Below are 17,117 nucleotides of genomic sequence, written 5' to 3'. Positions count from 1 at the left end.
TGTGTTAATGTGATAGCTAATCAAGGGACTATCTAAAAAATAATCTCCAACATTTTTGTATGAGTATGCCCATTAGTAAACACATTTTGACTCCAACAGGTTTTTCATAAATTATGTGAATGTGTTAATTATTTACTTCAATTGGTTTTTCATCAATTATAAAAATGTATTCATTATTCATTCTAATAGGTTTTTCATAAATTATAAGTTTATTAATTATTTAAAACTATAATCTGTATAAAACATGCCAAGATATGCATTAAAGTGTAAGAAAATATAATTTCTAATATATTATTTCCATATCCAGAGGATTGCATTGTGCACTCTCAGAGGCAGAGGTCCTCCACTTTGGAGACCACTGGGAGTCCTTAAACTTTAATGTGCATATCATTACCAGGGAATTTTTCTTGAAATGCAGATTCTGATTGAGTAGGTTAAGGGTGGGGATATTCTGTAGGATTACATGAAAAATATTCTGAGCAACTAAAACCCATACAGAAAGTGCTTAATTTTAACTTCAGCTATTTTACTTAAAAATTAGGGATGGCTTGCTACTTTCATTGAACTATATTCAAGGAAAATTATATGGAAGAATTCTAAGAGACTTTCCTGCATAATTCTCAAGGGAAAAATATATGCAAAAGCTATATTTTAAAATATACACGCAATTCTATGTATTTGAAAAGATTTTGGTAACTGTAAACATCAAAAAGACATTTTACAATTTTTTAGAAGAAATCATGCAATTATTAGGCTGGACACACAAAAATATAACTTTAATATATTTCTACTGTTTTCATTAGATTATTATGTTTTAATGCAGGTTTTGCATTGTTCCTGAACATAGTAAGAAAGATATTTTTATGTTGTTAATCTCGCTTTCTTACATCTGTTAAGATATTGTTAGTATGCATAAGGAAGAAATTGAAGTATTCTGATTTTGAAATTATTCTGGCCTAATTATTCACTTCACTTGATGAGACGTTTTGCAAGGGAATCCTCACACCTGCAAGAAATGTGCAAATCACATTATAAGGCATGCAGAGTTCAGAAATCCCATGGGAATCTGTAAAAAATCTGTTTATCATCTGTAAGTATGAAGTATGAATATTTTCAAGAAAAACGTGAATATTTTCCAAATTCGAGTTAATAAAATAAACGATCCTTGGAATAGAGTTCTTGGTCAACTATTAAGTTATAAGTAGCGATGTTCGAGAGAGGAGTTGAAGTTTTGAGAGCGAGGACATGTCTTAAAAATACTCTCTCATCCTGCCAGCAGATCTTAACATCTCAGCTTTAATGACTAATCCTACGAGAGATCATTCTGACCGTTTTATTTATAAAATAATTAAAATTTACCGACTTTACTCTCTACTGATAGTACAGTTGTATTTATATCAGTTTTATATTTAATCATCACATAAATGATATAAGGTAGGTGTTCTTTAAGGGTGAGGGTACTCAGATGTAAGGATTTAAAGATATTTTTTCCAACATCACACAACTGGTAAAAATGCATTGGAATGTGAGCCGAAATATTCTCAAAAGCTTAGAGCTGTTAATTACAATACTCTTCTGCCTTTTCCTTGCCTTCAGCCCTAATATTCTTGCCCACGATGCCTTAGTTAATTAAAAAATAGTAACATATACTATTTTTTTACATGCTTATTATCTGTATTCTTCATTAGAATGAAGGCCCTATTTTATTTACAACAGAAGATACGGAAAACTTTTTAATTATTTTAGAGCAACCGAATAGATATGTGTGTGGAAAGATGAATGGTTTAAATAGATATTTTCTTCATTTATTATAAGCAATACTTATGAGTTCTTATACTTCAATTGCTGTATTTTGCTTTCTATAATAATCATAGGTTTTAATTCCAAAATATTCAAATTTCTGTAAAAGCTAGATCATAATGTTTGCACTAAACATTGTTAAATTTATCTTCAAAATGATGTTTTTAAGTTATAGTTGAATGGCAAGATTTATCAGTTCCCAATGTTCTTAACAATGTCTGACTTTGAAATACTTCTAAATTTTTAGAATACTTTAAAGTATTATTGTCAAAAACATTCTCTCAAAGATATTTTTAATATCCTGATTATCCTGAGTACCATTTACATTAAGAATTTTTATATGCCTATAAGACCCTATCCTCTTCTGTGAATTTCCTTTTTATATCCTCTCTGAGGCTTGAATATGAAGATAATAATAATGATTACAATAGTGTACAAAACTTGAGTGGCTGTAATGTACCAGATTCTCAGTGCTTTATATACATTAATTTATATAATCTTCACCACAACACCAAGGTCATTATTATAATTACTCTCACTTCAGTGATGAGGAAATTGCTATATAAAGAGATTAAGAAACGTACCTATGTTAAGTGGTAGAACTAGAGGAAAATCTTAAACGCATTTGTAAACCAAAGCCAAAGTATTAATGATAGGTTAGTACATTTGATAATTTTACTTCTTAAACTTTTACATTAAAAATGTTAGAAGTCTTATACAAATTTAAACTTCTAATAATGTACAATTATAGGCTGAATAAAATACATATATTAAATTCTTGAAGGCATCAGAAAGAAACCAAGGCAGCCAGCATTTGAGAAGCCAGACGTTAAAGGAAAATTCAACATTGACTTCTGCTGTCTACAGGCATGTTTAAAACACAGGGCCAAAGGGGCAAGATCAAAAATTATTTTGGAATTTTTATTAAAAATAAAAATAGTATTGGGAGAAATTAAAGTAATTCTTAATAAAATACAGGTATATACCATGTTGTGTTCAAATTATGTTGCTTGAAATAATAAAGTATTTTAAATGGCATATAAATATTCTTCAAAGTAGAAGCACAAAATATATCATCTTGATTTTCAGAATTTTTTTTTACATGGACATAAATAAGAAAAAAATTTTTAATTTATAAAGCATCTAGGTCATAATATTTACTTTTACTTCTAATTTTTTCTCACTTCAATTAAATGATTTAATTTTAATAAATAGTTTCTACCTTATTGCAATTGTTTTCTAACAGCTAGAGCCATTCTTAATAGCATCATAGTTTTTACTATTATTTTGGGTTTTGAAATCTTACTGCAAAATAAATCCATTCAGTTTTCATTGCTCCTATATTTTAGGTGTGACAGTACTTGAAGGCCCAATTTATGCTGTGGGAGGCCATGATGGCTGGAGCTATCTGAATACGGTGGAGAGGTGGGATCCCCAGAGTCAGCAATGGACATTTGTAGCCAGTATGTCAATTGCCCGCAGCACAGTTGGTGTAGCAGCATTGAATGGCAAGTAAGTAGATGTATCTTTTTTATCTGAAAAAAAAAGTTTTTGAGTGAATATTTTTATAAAATAACTTTTAATAAGCTGACTCAATGAAAATATTTTTAAATATCTTCAGTTTTTGATTTTTGGTTTTTCTTGATTTTAATATTTTACACTATTACAGTTGTCCCTCTTCACCCTGCCTTCCCCCCATTTCTATAGTCAATCCCCACACCATTGTCCATGTCTATGGTCCTTCATGTATGTTTGTTGACTAATCCCTTCATCTTCTTTCAATCAGTCCCCATTTCCCCCTCCCCTCTTACAGCTGTCAGTCTGTTCCATGATTCTATGCCCCTGGTTCTATTTTGCTCATTAGTTTATTTTGCTCATTAGATATATCATTTTGTTCTCTTATTAATGAGATCATATGATATTTGTCTTTCACCAACTGACTTATTTTACTAAGCATAATAGACTCCAGTTCCATCCATACTGTTGCAAAAGGCAAGGATTCTTTCCTTTTTTTCCTGCTGCATAGTATTCCACTGTGTAAGTGTATCAGAGTTTTTTGATCCAGTCATCTACTGATGGGCATTTAGGCTGTTTCCAGATCTTGGCTATTGTAAATAGTGCTTCTGTGAACATAGGGCTACATAAATTCTTTTGAATTGGTGTTTCAGGATTCTAAAGGTGCATTCCCAGTATTGGAACCACTGGGTCAAAAGACAGTTTTATTTTTAACTTTTTGAGGGAACTCCATACTGTTTTCCACAGCAGCTGCATCAGTCTGCATTCCCACCATGTACTATGGTTTCCTTTTCTCCACACCCTCTCTACCACTTGTTGTTTATTGATTTATTAATGATAGCCATTTTGGCAGGTGTGAGGTGATATCTCATTGTGGTTTTAATTTGCATCTCTCTGATGGCTAGTGATGCTGAGAAGTTTTCCTATGTCTCTGGGCCCTCTGTATTTACTCTTGGGGAAGTGTCTATTCAGGTCCTTTGCCCATTTTCTAATTGGATTGTTTGTCTTCCTGGTGTTGAGTCATATGAGTTCTATATATCTTTTGGAAATTAAATGCTTGTCCAATATATCATTGGCAAATATGTTCTCTCATACAGTCCCTTCCCTTTTCATTTTGGTGTTGGTTTCTTTAGCTGGGCAGAAGCTTTTTAATTTGATGTAGTACCATTTGTTTATTTTTCCTTTATTTCCTTTGCCTTAGGAGATATATCAGCAAAAATATTGCTATGTAAGATATCTGAAATTTTACTGCTTATGTGTTCTGCTAGAATTTTATGGTGTTACAACTTATATTTAAGTCTTTTATCCATTTTGAATTTATTCTGGTGTATGGTGTAAGCTGATTCAACAAAATGTTTTTATTTTCTATTTTAAAGATTTTATTTATTTATTTCTAAAATGAAGGGAAGGGAGGGTACAAAGAGAGGGAGAGAAACAGCAATGTGTTTTTGTCTCTCATGCACCCCCCTACTGAGGACCTGGACCGCAACCCAGGTATGTGCCCTGATTGGGAATTGAACTGGTGACCCTTTGGTTCACAGTCCAGCACTCAGTCCTCTGAGCCGCATCAACCAGGGCTCAATAAAGTATTTTTAAATATCTTCAGGTGTTTATTGTTTTTAAAAAATTAGACTTCATGGCCCTGGCTGGTGTAGCTCAGTGGATTGAGCATGGGCCTGCCATCCAAAGGTCACCGGTTCAATTTCCAGTCAGGGCAAATGCCTTGGTTGCAGGACAGGTCCACAGTAGGGGGCATGCAAGAGGCAACCACACATTGATGTTTCTCTCCCTCTCTCTCTGCCTTACCCTCTCTAAAAATAAATAAATAAATCTTTAAAAAAATTAGTCTTCATGGATAATTGATAAGTCAAGACTGCATTTTTTTTTTTCTGGTTGTCTCTCCACATAAAACAAAAAACCAAAATGTCTTTACATGAATCGCTGGTTAAAGATGTATCAAATATATTTCATGAGAATAATGTCCACTAGAAATCTACTAGTTATATCCTTTCTGTTAAAATTATCTGAGGAGCTTTCAAAAGACTATGAAATTTTGGTGTCCAATATATAGTTTTTGCATAATTATACCACTCTGGTCACTATGACCATTTCCATTTCTATCACTCTATATCAGGAGTTCCTACCTTAATATTGTTTATATTTTAAGCCAGATTAGTTTTGTTAGGAGTGTGGCTTTGTCCTTTGCATTATATGGTGTCAGGCAGCATTCTGACCTTCTGTCCACTAGATGCTAGCCCTACTCTGACCTCAATGTGACAACCAAGGAAGTGTCCAGACATCGCCTAATGTCCCCTGAGGCTGGCAAAATACCCTCCTTCTCACTCCCGTGAGAAGCCCTGCTCTGAACAAAGTTATTAGCACATCCTGCCTGGACAAGTGCTCAAGCTAACAATCTGCTCTCCCTACTCTTCTCCCTACGGTCCATTTGCTAAAGCAGCCAAAGCAATCCTTAGGGCTCTATTTACAATTAGAATACAATGCACATTTTTACCTAGAAGGACCTGCTAGATCTTGTCCCTGCCTACTCCTTTTTTGGTTCTCCATACATCAGCCAAGTTGCCCTTTAATCTGTGTCTCAAATACGACAAGTTTAACCCCACTCGGTCCCTTTGATTTTGCTCTTTTCTTGGTTTGAGGTGATGTTTCTACCAAATCTCATGTGCCTGGATCCCTCTCATCATTCAGATTTTATCACAAAATTTGTCCACATGAATTTATTTATTATCCATTATATTTTAAATAGATGACAGTTCATACCTTTGCAAACTACCTACTCACTGTTCTTAAAATTGCATACATTATTGCCTTTTGTCTCTTTCATTAGCTTTATGTGTTCAAAAAATGTTGAGATTTTATATGTATCAGTCATTACTATATCCCTGGGCTTAATACACTTTCACTATATCTACTGAGTAAATGTTGAATTAATACCCTATCAAATTTAGTTACTCTTAATAACTTTGGACAATCTAAATGTTTTTTTCTAAATATATGTGTATTTAAAAGTTACTATTATAAAACAGTGTTTAAAAAATATGCTAATTATCTCACCTGAATGGAAAGGGAACATTTTTATGGCATTAAAATTTCTTGGAAATTCAATTGGCTATGAAAAAAAAAATACCTAAAAACAAACTGCTAAATGTAAGTCAGTAGTTTCTGATGTTTTACATCAAAAGTATCTAAACATATCTGAAATACTTTCATCTAAAATAATATAACCTATGCATCCCAATACTTATATCAGCACAATTTACAATAGCCAAGTGCTAGAAGCAACCTAAGTGCCCATCAGTAAATGAGTGGATCAAAAATTGTGGTACATTTACACAATGGAATACTACGCAGGAGAAAGAAGGAAGGAATTCCTCCCCTTTGCAACAGCATGGATGGAACTGGGAGCATTATGCTAGGTGAAATAAGCCAGGAGGTGAAAGACAAATACCATATGATCTTACCTATAAGTGGAACCTAATCAACAAGACAAACAAGTGGGCAACATATAACCAGAGACATTGAAATAAAGAACAAACTGACAGTAGCCAGAACAGGGGATGGGGGGTGGATAACAGGACAAAGAAGAGGAAGGGTCATCAAAGGACTTGTGTAAAGGACCCATAGATAAAGACAATGGTGGGGGGAAGACTGAAAGTGGAGGTGGGGGTGGATAGGGTGGGGAAGAATAATGGAGGGAAAATGGGGACAACTGTAACTGCACAACAATAAAAGAAATAAAGTAAAAACACATAAAATAAAATAATATATACTATATCCTAAAATTTAATATGATAAAAAAGCTATTATTTTCAGGATTAAAATAAATATTGTAAAGGTTTTCTTTAATAGAATTTCTTTTCTATATATGACTTGTCTCCTTAGTAATTTTATTTCTTTTCTACTTAAACTGGGAAATTTTGACTTCTATATCATTGATTCAATCACTGAAATTTTTTTATGAATTTTATTTTTAATGTAGACTAAAATTTTTGCATTTTAATTTTTCTTACATATTTTTATTTGTTCCTCTCTTTCCTATCTAATTCTTAAGCATCTCATTTCAAATGTGCTATCTTATCATCTTATCTTTAATTTTTTTTATATCACCAATATACATTTTCTTAAATTTTTAAAAGTTTTATTTATTTATTATTTTTAGAGAGAGGGAAAGGGAGGGAGAAAGAAAGGGAGAGAAACATCAATGTGCCTTTTGCACACCCCCTCCTGGGAACCTGGCCTGTAACCCAGGCATGTGCCCTGATTGGGAATTGAACCAGCGACCTTTCAGTTCACAAGCCAGAGCTCAATCCACTGAGCCACACCAGGGCCATTTTCTTAATTTTTCTTGAAAGCACAACTTACTTATTTTTCCTAGAAAACACAAATTGTAGTTGTTGTAGTTGTTCTCCCGGAAACTCCTTATGCTACCCTACAGTTTTTCAGATGTTTTCTTTTTATTGTCGTTCTGATTGGTGGTTTTTTGTTTCCTTATGTTGCAAATCATTGATTTGATTCTCTGCTTCATCCACTCTACTGTTGATTCCCTGTAAATTGTTCATTTCCATGAGTATATCCTTCATTTCTGCCTGGTTCTTTCTTAGGCTGTTGAAGTACTCACTGAGTTTCTTGAGCATCCTTGTACCCAGTATTTTGGATTCTGTATCTGATAGATTGCTCATCTCCATTTTGTTTAGTTCTTTTCCTGGAGTTTAGATCTTTTCTCTCATTTAGGCCATGTTTCTTTGTCTCCTCATTGTGGCAGCCTCCCGTGTTTGTTTCTGTGTGTGAGGTAAATCCACTATGACTCCCTTTCTTGGTAGCATGGCCTGAAGGGCCCAATGGTACAGCCTCTGCTATCACCGAAACTGGGTACTCTAGGTGTGACCTCCACCTAGAGTAGAGTCTGAGTAGACCCTCCTTTTGTAGTTGTGCCTTGGTTGCTGTTAGCAGATCAATGGGAGGGATTTATCCAGGCCAGTCAGCTGCAGGGACTGGCTGTGGCCACTGAACACCACCCTCCGCCCTCTATGGAAGATCAGCTGTGCAGGGCCAGGGTGGTGGTGCTCCAACATGGTCTGCAGTAGTCCACTGGGTGTGTAGGCTCTGGGTGGTGCAGGTCACGGTCAGCCACCACCTGTGTTCTGTGTGGGACCATACAGCATGAGCTACAAAGCAATCTGCACATGTCTGCTACTTGTGCTGGGCTTGGAGATCCCAGGGGGAGCGAAACTGTGATCCAAAGCTGGCTATTGTTAGTGCTGGGCCTGAGGCTGCTTAGCCAGAGGTAGGAGGGCTGGGTGCTAGTCTGTAAGTCAGGTGGGGCAAAGTCTCAGGTAAATGCCAAGGCGGGACAAACAGTGTAAGCCAGGTTGATGAGTCTCAATATATGTCTCCTTCCTGCATGTTCAGTGGCTCTGAGGTGGGGGAGGGCTCAGAAAAGGCACTATGGCCTCTACCTGCCTTTTTGTCTGGCAGAGAGCTGTTCCCCAGCTCTTGCCCTGAGGGCAGACACTTCAGTTCCTCCCTGTATGCCACTGGTGCCCTTCAAGCTGCTACCCTGGTGGTGCTGAAGCTCAAAAGGAATAAGTCTGAGTAAGTTCGGCTCAGGCACTTTAAGAGGAACCAACAGAGAGTCCAGTAGTTTCTTTTCTTTCTTTTTTTTTAACAACTCAAATCCTGCTGGTTTTTATAGTCAGAAGTTATGGGAGCTTATCTTCCTGGCACTAGAACCCTGGATTGGGGGTCCTGGTGTGGGACTGGGACCCCTCACTCCTGAGATATTCTTCCCAAAATTTTATCCACCACACATGGGTGTGGAGACCCGCCTGTTTTGTGTCTCCATTTCCCTGCATCTCCTCCCCTTCGGGACTGAGGTGGTTTCTTCACTTCCATAGTTATTGGGCTTCCTTCCATTCAATTTAATTTCTGACAGTTCTGAGTGATCATTGGCCTGTAATTTAGTTGTGATTTTGATATGATTATGTGAGGAAGCGAGCCTTCTTTACCTACACCTCTTTCTTGACTGGAAGTTTCCTGAAGTTTTCACTTTTTTAACTGAGCATTTTCCCAAAGTTTAATCCCATTCTATGAAATATTTTAAACTATGAAACATTTATGTCAATTCATATTTCTCCTTTAAAACAAAATAGTACAGCTTTCATTTGGGATCTTTCTCCCTACACAGGTGTGATTTAATGGCCTCAAAATTCTGTGGTTTGATGACTGTCTACTAATGTCTTGTTGCTTTTTCTGTTTAACTCAGAGAGAAACATAGGCACTAGACAGTGACCTTTCCCTTTAGAGCCATAGCAAAAATGTGTTTCAACATCCTCCTCTGGCAGGTGCTTTTTTTCTCATCTCTACCGATATGTCTTTTCCCTCTTACGTTATTCTCACATCTCACTAATGTGTCATTCTAACCTGACTGATGTTTCTTGGAATATCATTTTGAATAATTTTCCAATTGAAGCTAATAAAACCAGTGACTATACCTCTTGAATTTCGATTACTTATGATACCATTTGTTGTGGAAGAAATCAATTTATGGCTTTAAATTAATACATGTATTCTGATGAATTTAAGAGCACGATTATATCAATTTCATAAAATATTTTGGCCAGACTTCCATTAAGACATATTAAGCTAAGTAGCAGATATGTCATCTTGTGCCAGCACAGCCACAGACTTAACCTGATGACTAAAGAGCTTACAACAAAACAGTGAACAGACTTTGTAATGTGGTGATTGACCGTATGAAACCTCAGACTCCCTGAATATCTTTACTAGTGGTTCTCTCTGTATTCCTTCTGTGCTCTCTGTTTTAGCTTGATTCTTTCAAACTATACTTTCTACCTGAAAGTTCTTTCTTGTTCATTTATCTTTATCCCTGAGTTAGTTCATAAGGTGGTCCTGCTACTGTCTGAGCTTATCTATAAAGAGCTTGAAATTTAATAAATGTGTGCTGTTGCCCCTAGAGATTGTACAAAAAGACAAAAACAACTGAGTTAGTGTCGTGACTCCATTCAAAACGGATTCACTCATTCTTTCAAAATCTCATGTCAGTAATATTCATGGGGGAGTTGCAATTTCTGCAAGGTGTTATTTCGGCTATTGCAGCCTGAAGTTTATGCACCTTGAAGAGTCACATGAACAGGTGTCAATGTCTGTGGTTTTCTCCAGTGTGTCCTGCTATCTAGCACAGGAGCAAACCTAAGCCTTAAAGCCCATCACTTTTTTGGTGGTTTCCAAGATGCTGCTTCTATTTTTGTATTCAAACTTCGGCACTTTTTTCTTAAAGATGTAACTCCAGATTTTATATAAGCTTTTATATAATTAGCAATTTACATTAAATTGGTATTACCTTAGATTCATACATTTAAAAAAATGAAACGTCTTTTTGGCCGAGTCTCATTTGGAAGTATTAATAAGCTCACGAGGTTTGGAATTTGCCTCCTAGAAAACAATGGCTTTAAAGCTGGAATTTGATTGATTTAACAGATTTCCAGAAAGTGGGGAAATACTGTAATGAGAGAGAACAATTTGTGTCAAGTTGTTGAGTGTGAAATGCAAACAGATGGGGGGAAAATTGAGTTTGGCTGGAATATAATAATAAGGAGTGGCCCTAAGAGATTGGATATAAAAGCAGGCCTCTGGCCTTACAACAACTTGGCTAAAGTAAAGATATTGCAAAGGTTAAAACAGAGCAATGACATGGTGCACTTCAATTTTATAAAAGTCACTGGTTGAAGAATAATTTATAATTGTTCAAAGAAATCTCATCGCAATAGTAGACTGCTAAAATGTATTCCAGTAGTTCAAAGGGGATTATTTGATAAATCATGTCTCAATACTGGAATGTGTAAGCAAAAATAGACAATTCATTTTGGTCTCCAGAACAAGCACAGCGAATACCAGACTCCGCAGTCTGGAATACCGTGTCCTTTACGATTTAGAACTCTCCTGTCTTCTCCTGCCTTCACTTTTTCCCTGGCCTTCCAGTCACCCTACGTCACAGACATACTGAATCACTCAAATTCCCTGAACATGCTTTGATTGTTCACATCCCTTTGCCTTTTCACGTACCCACCGCTGCTTTAATTTTCTCTCCACTGTTTTTTTCTTGATAACTTAGGTTCTCTCCTCAGGTTTTTAGCTGATCTTTGGGGACATTTGACAACCTTCTATAGTGATAGCCTAAAACAATTCAAGTTCTTTATGTGGGTGACATTCCATGTGGCAAAATCAGTACCAATAAGATACAGGTTATTAGACCTGAGAACAATGTCAGGAAATATTAAATACATATTTTTTATTTTATGTAAATGAGATCATTCATAATACTTTTCATCATCTAAATCAGGGGTGTCCAAACTTTTGCCATCTCTGGGCCACACTGGAAGAAGAGTTGTCTTGGGTCACACATTAAATACATTGTGACATGTAATCACAAAGAAATCTCACAATGTTTTAAGTAAATTTACAATTTTGTGTTGGGCAGGATTCACAGTCATTTTGGGCCATCTGCAGCCCACACACCGTGGGTTGGACACTGCTGATTTAAAGCATAGTGTAATCTGTACTTTTCTATGAACACTTTTAAAGTTCACCCATTTAAATTTAATCTTTCCATTCCTTGTGCCATTTGTCAAAATCTTATTTCAATGGAACTTAGGTACATTTTTTTTGTTAAGTTCTATAAATCACCCTTTTTTTAGAACTGAAAACCACTATTTTATTAATTTTATTTTTAAAATTACAAACACATACTGGCCACCATGGTATATTAAAGAAGATAAATCAAATCTGACTTCAGAGAGCTTACATTATATTAAAGAGAAATAGAAAACAACAAAGAAGAAAATGCAAAATTTTAACAGTGGTAGAGCGTGAGTTGGCAAGGAAAGATGGAGGGATTAAGAATAGAAGTGACCATTTCTACCAGGTTTAGGTTGTTGAATTCTACAAAGTTTTGGATATTACTAATTGATGCAAATTAATTTGCATATTTAAAATTCTAAGGTTCCTTTAGGAGACATGGGTACATTCTAATAAATAAAGGTATGTTCTATCAAACTTCAACTCACAATCTTGCGTGCTACCCATATTTTAAAGTGAAAATGTCTCAGACTGAGTTTACCCCATGCATCAACATTTCTTAGTAAGAAGGAACAGAAGCAGGCACACAACCTGTTATAAGCTCACTACAACCCACTCACTGTACCATAATGCACTCCTATAAGTACCTCTCATGGAGAAGATGACTGAAGGGCAGGTGATGGAGTATTCTGACAGCAGGATCTTTTGACAAGCCTTCTTTTGGGATCAAATTAAAGAGTTCTCTACTAACTGGGACACAAAGGATCAAACAGGGTTATGGATCTAGGGAGTTACTTCAAAGCTCTTATATGGTGGGAGTTGTAAAATTCTTACACTTTTATTATTCAGAGGAAAGGATACCTGAATATATTGCTGGGTAACCATATTGTGAATCAAAATCATAATCGATATCACAGGCTAATCAGCAAAACCTTAACACATTTAGATAGTGGTACTGGAAGCACTTTTGATAGCCATTCCTGGAATATGCACTTTTGATAAAGTATGACAAATATGAGATAACTTTGCCTAGGATACAGAATGTAAATAACATTAAATTTCCTGCAGAAGACAAAGTAGGATCAGGAAACACTTTCTGGTAGAGACACAGCTGAACTCATTGATGAGACATGGAGTAGTAACCCAGCCTTTGTAGTGAAATGACACCTGAGGTAGAATGCACAATGGCACGAGGATGGAAAAGACGTAGTGCTGTGTCAGAAACTTCAAAATGTCTCCTAATACTCATCCACTCCTTTTCATATGACAATATAAACTCCAATTGTTAGGTAGGCATATGGTCACCTAAAATAAGAACATTTTTCAGCACCTTTCCACTTAGGCATTGTCATGTGACTCAGTTTTGGCCAATGAGACATAAGATATGAATTGTGACACTTACAAGATGAAATCTTAAAGGCAGAGGATGTGCTCCACCTTCCGCTTTTCTTCCATCCTGTATTTGAGCTTTGGCTGTGATAGCAAGGGCTACCTGAGGACACCAGGACAAGAGGGGTTGAAGACAATCTACTTTGTGATTTTAGCATTACTGCACATTTTCCACACAGGAAGTATTGGCAACATTTTTTCAACTATCTTGTTAAAAATATGTGTAAATCAAACCGCTTTGGAAGGTAGAAACACTGTCTTTGGGGCGGAGAACAGATTTGTTACTTCACTGGTGTCATAATGTCTCCCTTCAGAGCAAATGTTGGGTAGGTTGTTTATATCCTCTTTTAAAGAATAAGCATTTCCTAAACCCAATGTTCCTCAAACATTTTCCTCAAAGGTAAGAAAACCCTACTGAGTGTGCGGCACATTCCTGAGTTTCTCTGTCTCACCTTGGTGGGACTTGGTGAGCAGGCGAGAAAAAGCAATATGAACATGAAGCTAATACTTCCTATCATGCTGTGAGTAATAAAGTTATTTTCCTCTGACCCAGAGCTCTTGTGTCTTCTTGCAGCATCTATGAAACTCTGGTAGGCTAATCTTTTAGCTTCCAAGCAGGGCTAAATTTCAGACTCTTCATGGTTCGTGACAAAGGGTCATGTATGACATAGATAAAAGAGGGAAACAGCCTGGGTCTCAATGCCTTCAAAGCCACTTTACACACATTGGAACCCATGTCCTAACTAGTACAATATTCATTTCCTGCAACTGCTATTTTGTACTTATCAGAGTAGTAAATATGTGACACTCACTCAGATGGGCACATGGCAGCTAGATTTCAAAACATTGAGACCTGGTTGCTAAACTTTAGGTAAAACTCATCTGCATGCTGAATAAACACCAATGTTAGGGAAAGTAGTAGGAAAGACAGATTCTCGCCATTCTCAACAAAATTCTAGAAGAGTTTACTTAAGTCAGGGATACTTCTGATCTCCTGCCAATTTTTAGCTTGCAAGGGAATACTGGTGAACATGTACAACAACTGAGCTATGACCTTGATGATTGTAAGAACAATTGGGTTTTTCTTGGTCCTTTTCTCACTGCCTCAGAATGAAATTCCAACCCAATCACATGGTACACGGCCCTCTGTGTTCTCCATCTAATCTTTTCATTCTACTAGCTGCATCTCTTCCTTCCCTTCCTGCGCTACTGTCTCTTCCATCCATATGACTTACCTGCCACTCTTTATTTATCACCTGCTCTGACCTTTCATGCCCCTTGTCTTTTCTCATAACGCTTTCCCTGTATGTAATGCCTCCCCCTACTTCTTCACCTTTCAAATTTCTACTCATCTTTCAACATTAAGTTGAAATGTCACATTTCCTTTCTCACCGTGAAATTGTCAGCTGTCACTTTCTGAATTGTCAAGGCACATAATCTCTCTGCTCTTCAGATTCTCAACATCTAATTTGTCATTGTAGTAAAACAAAGCAAGAGAATCAATCTAAACGATAATTAAATAGATTGTGAAGGGAGATCAGAGAAGGTAACCTTTGGTAATTGTCCATGAACTTTGCTGAGTACCCTCTAACATTTATTCCAACTGTTTAGAATAAATTGTTTATATCCCTTGATTATTTTCTAACTTCATAGCAATTGTAGTATTAGTTATTATATTGATGTGATGTATTTTTACATTCTAATTCTTAGTCACCTAACACATTTATATTTCAAAATAAGTGGATTATAGGTAATGGTTAAAATGCATATTTGTAAAGTACACAAATTTCAAAAACTTTTTAAGTATTGAAATACGTTTATTCACTTCAACAATGGATCCATAAAGCAGTTCCAAGGAACACTAGTGGATCTTTCACACAAATTACAATTTTCTCATTTCTTTTGCACAGCTTGTTCCTGAGGGAAAATTTAGTATATTCATTCTTTTCAACTAATTTTCCCTAATATTAAGCATTAATTTATGTTGTTTATTAAAATTACAGTAATTTTAACACTGATCTGCAGATTATCTAATACAATGAAGGGCATTAAAAGGGATGTATATCAAGTAACAGAACCCACGGGTAAGATAGCTGAAGCTTTAGTAAGTAATTTATAAAATAACAGCTGTGGTACATATATCAAACATCTACTTTACAAAAGGAATTGTCATACATTAGGTCATTTCTATCAAGATATTACATGAACCTCTTCCTGGTATAATCGCTATGTTATTAGGTTTTATTAGAGAGGGTTCACACAGAAGAGAGACTGAATGAATAGTGGTTTGTAATATATGTAATTATGTTAAAGAATCAGTGATGATGGAATGTGAATTTTATAGGAGCACTTAATTTCCAAATAAATGATTCTACTAATAGGCTTAACATTTGACTTCTCTAATGTAGGCAATATGTTTTATTAATTATCATTACATTTTATAAACATTTAACTATATATTTGTATGTTAGTATTTTTAATAATTTCAGAAAAAGAAAATGTATACTATATTATTGCATAAAAATAATGTATTATCAGCAACTCTGAGTTCAGATAAAGTAATACTATAATTTATCACTCTAATGTATATAAGTACATAGAGCAGCTTAAAGTCAATAATTCCTTTAAAACAGTAGACAAGAGAGGGGGGTACTTTTCTTATATATGAACTATGTACTTCATGTGAACATACCCAATAAGCAAAATTCCTCCAAAAAATTAGTTAAATTTTAATAATAATGCATCAAGATTATAACATACTTTTTTGAATTATATTTTCCATTTAAATAAAACATAGAAATAAATGAAGTTCAGATTTCATAAAATGTTTAGGAAGATAAAAACTTTCGAATGCCTTTGCAAGCTAGGTTGTCCAATACCTGTCTTCAAATGCTGCTATTGGTTAATGCCAACATGTTGCATGATTGAGAGCTAATAGACAACTTGTGAGCAGTCAAGCAAAAAGGGATATCCTTAAGCCACACACTTGGGCAATCAGAAACATTTTATCATGACAGGCACCAAGAGAAATATAAACAGCTTTTAAAAAAGTCTCCAGGCTTTGAATCAGTTTAACTACCATATTTTAGTTATTGAAGGATATTAGAGCACAAATTTATAAATAAAACCTGAATTATTTGATATGCTAAGCGATAATGTCTTCCTATGTATTCATGTATAAATGGAAAGTGTAGAATTAAGTCTGTTTATCAATATATTAAGCATAATGTCCACTAGTAAGGCAAACATTTCACATCTAATCTTATTAAAACACAAGTCATATCACCCTTCAACTCAAAAAATGTCTTACGACTTTGTTTCACTCAGTGTCAATGTCTGCAAATACCTGTATGAGCTTCACCCTATACCCCCCCTCTCACTTTGTCTGACACACCACCCTCAATCTGTGTTCCAGCCACTCTGGGTCCCGTGCCACTCCTGGAACTTTGTGCTCACCTACTCCATCTCCCCTAAATCTATTCCCACAGATATTTCTAATTCACCTCTAACCTCTGCCATCTTTGAAAAACATCATCTTCTCAGTGAGATATACATTTCCTAATCATGCATTTAAAATTGTAATAACAACATCTCCCCCTTACCAGTTGCACTCCTGCCCACACTTCCCTGTTCTATGTCTACAGCACTTAGCACTTTACTAAGAAGTATATATACTTATGTACGGTGTAAGTTGGTGGTCAACTTTCACATTTTTGCATGTAGCTGTCCAGATCTCCCAATACCATTTGTTAAAGAGGCTACTCTTTATTACTCCATTTTATGCTTCTTCCCCCTTTTCC

General features: G+C 35.5%; 1 protein-coding gene across 1 annotated transcript in view; it reads left to right on the top strand.

Moving 5' to 3' along the window:
• The window catches only part of KLHL1 (kelch like family member 1), a 303,818-nt gene that overhangs the window by 268,219 nt on the left and 18,482 nt on the right, over nt 1-17,117 (top strand). The window contains exon 8 of the mRNA XM_053916504.1: nt 3,150-3,312. Within this exon, the coding sequence (XP_053772479.1) occupies nt 3,150-3,312 (163 nt within the window). The remainder of the gene's footprint in view (nt 1-3,149; nt 3,313-17,117) is intronic.

This window comes from Desmodus rotundus, chromosome 13 (assembly GCF_022682495.2).
Source record: "Desmodus rotundus isolate HL8 chromosome 13, HLdesRot8A.1, whole genome shotgun sequence".
Lineage (NCBI taxonomy): Eukaryota > Metazoa > Chordata > Mammalia > Chiroptera > Phyllostomidae > Desmodus > Desmodus rotundus.
The sequence above is the reverse complement of the archived record's forward strand: the minus strand, read 5'-3'. Positions and strand labels throughout refer to the sequence as shown.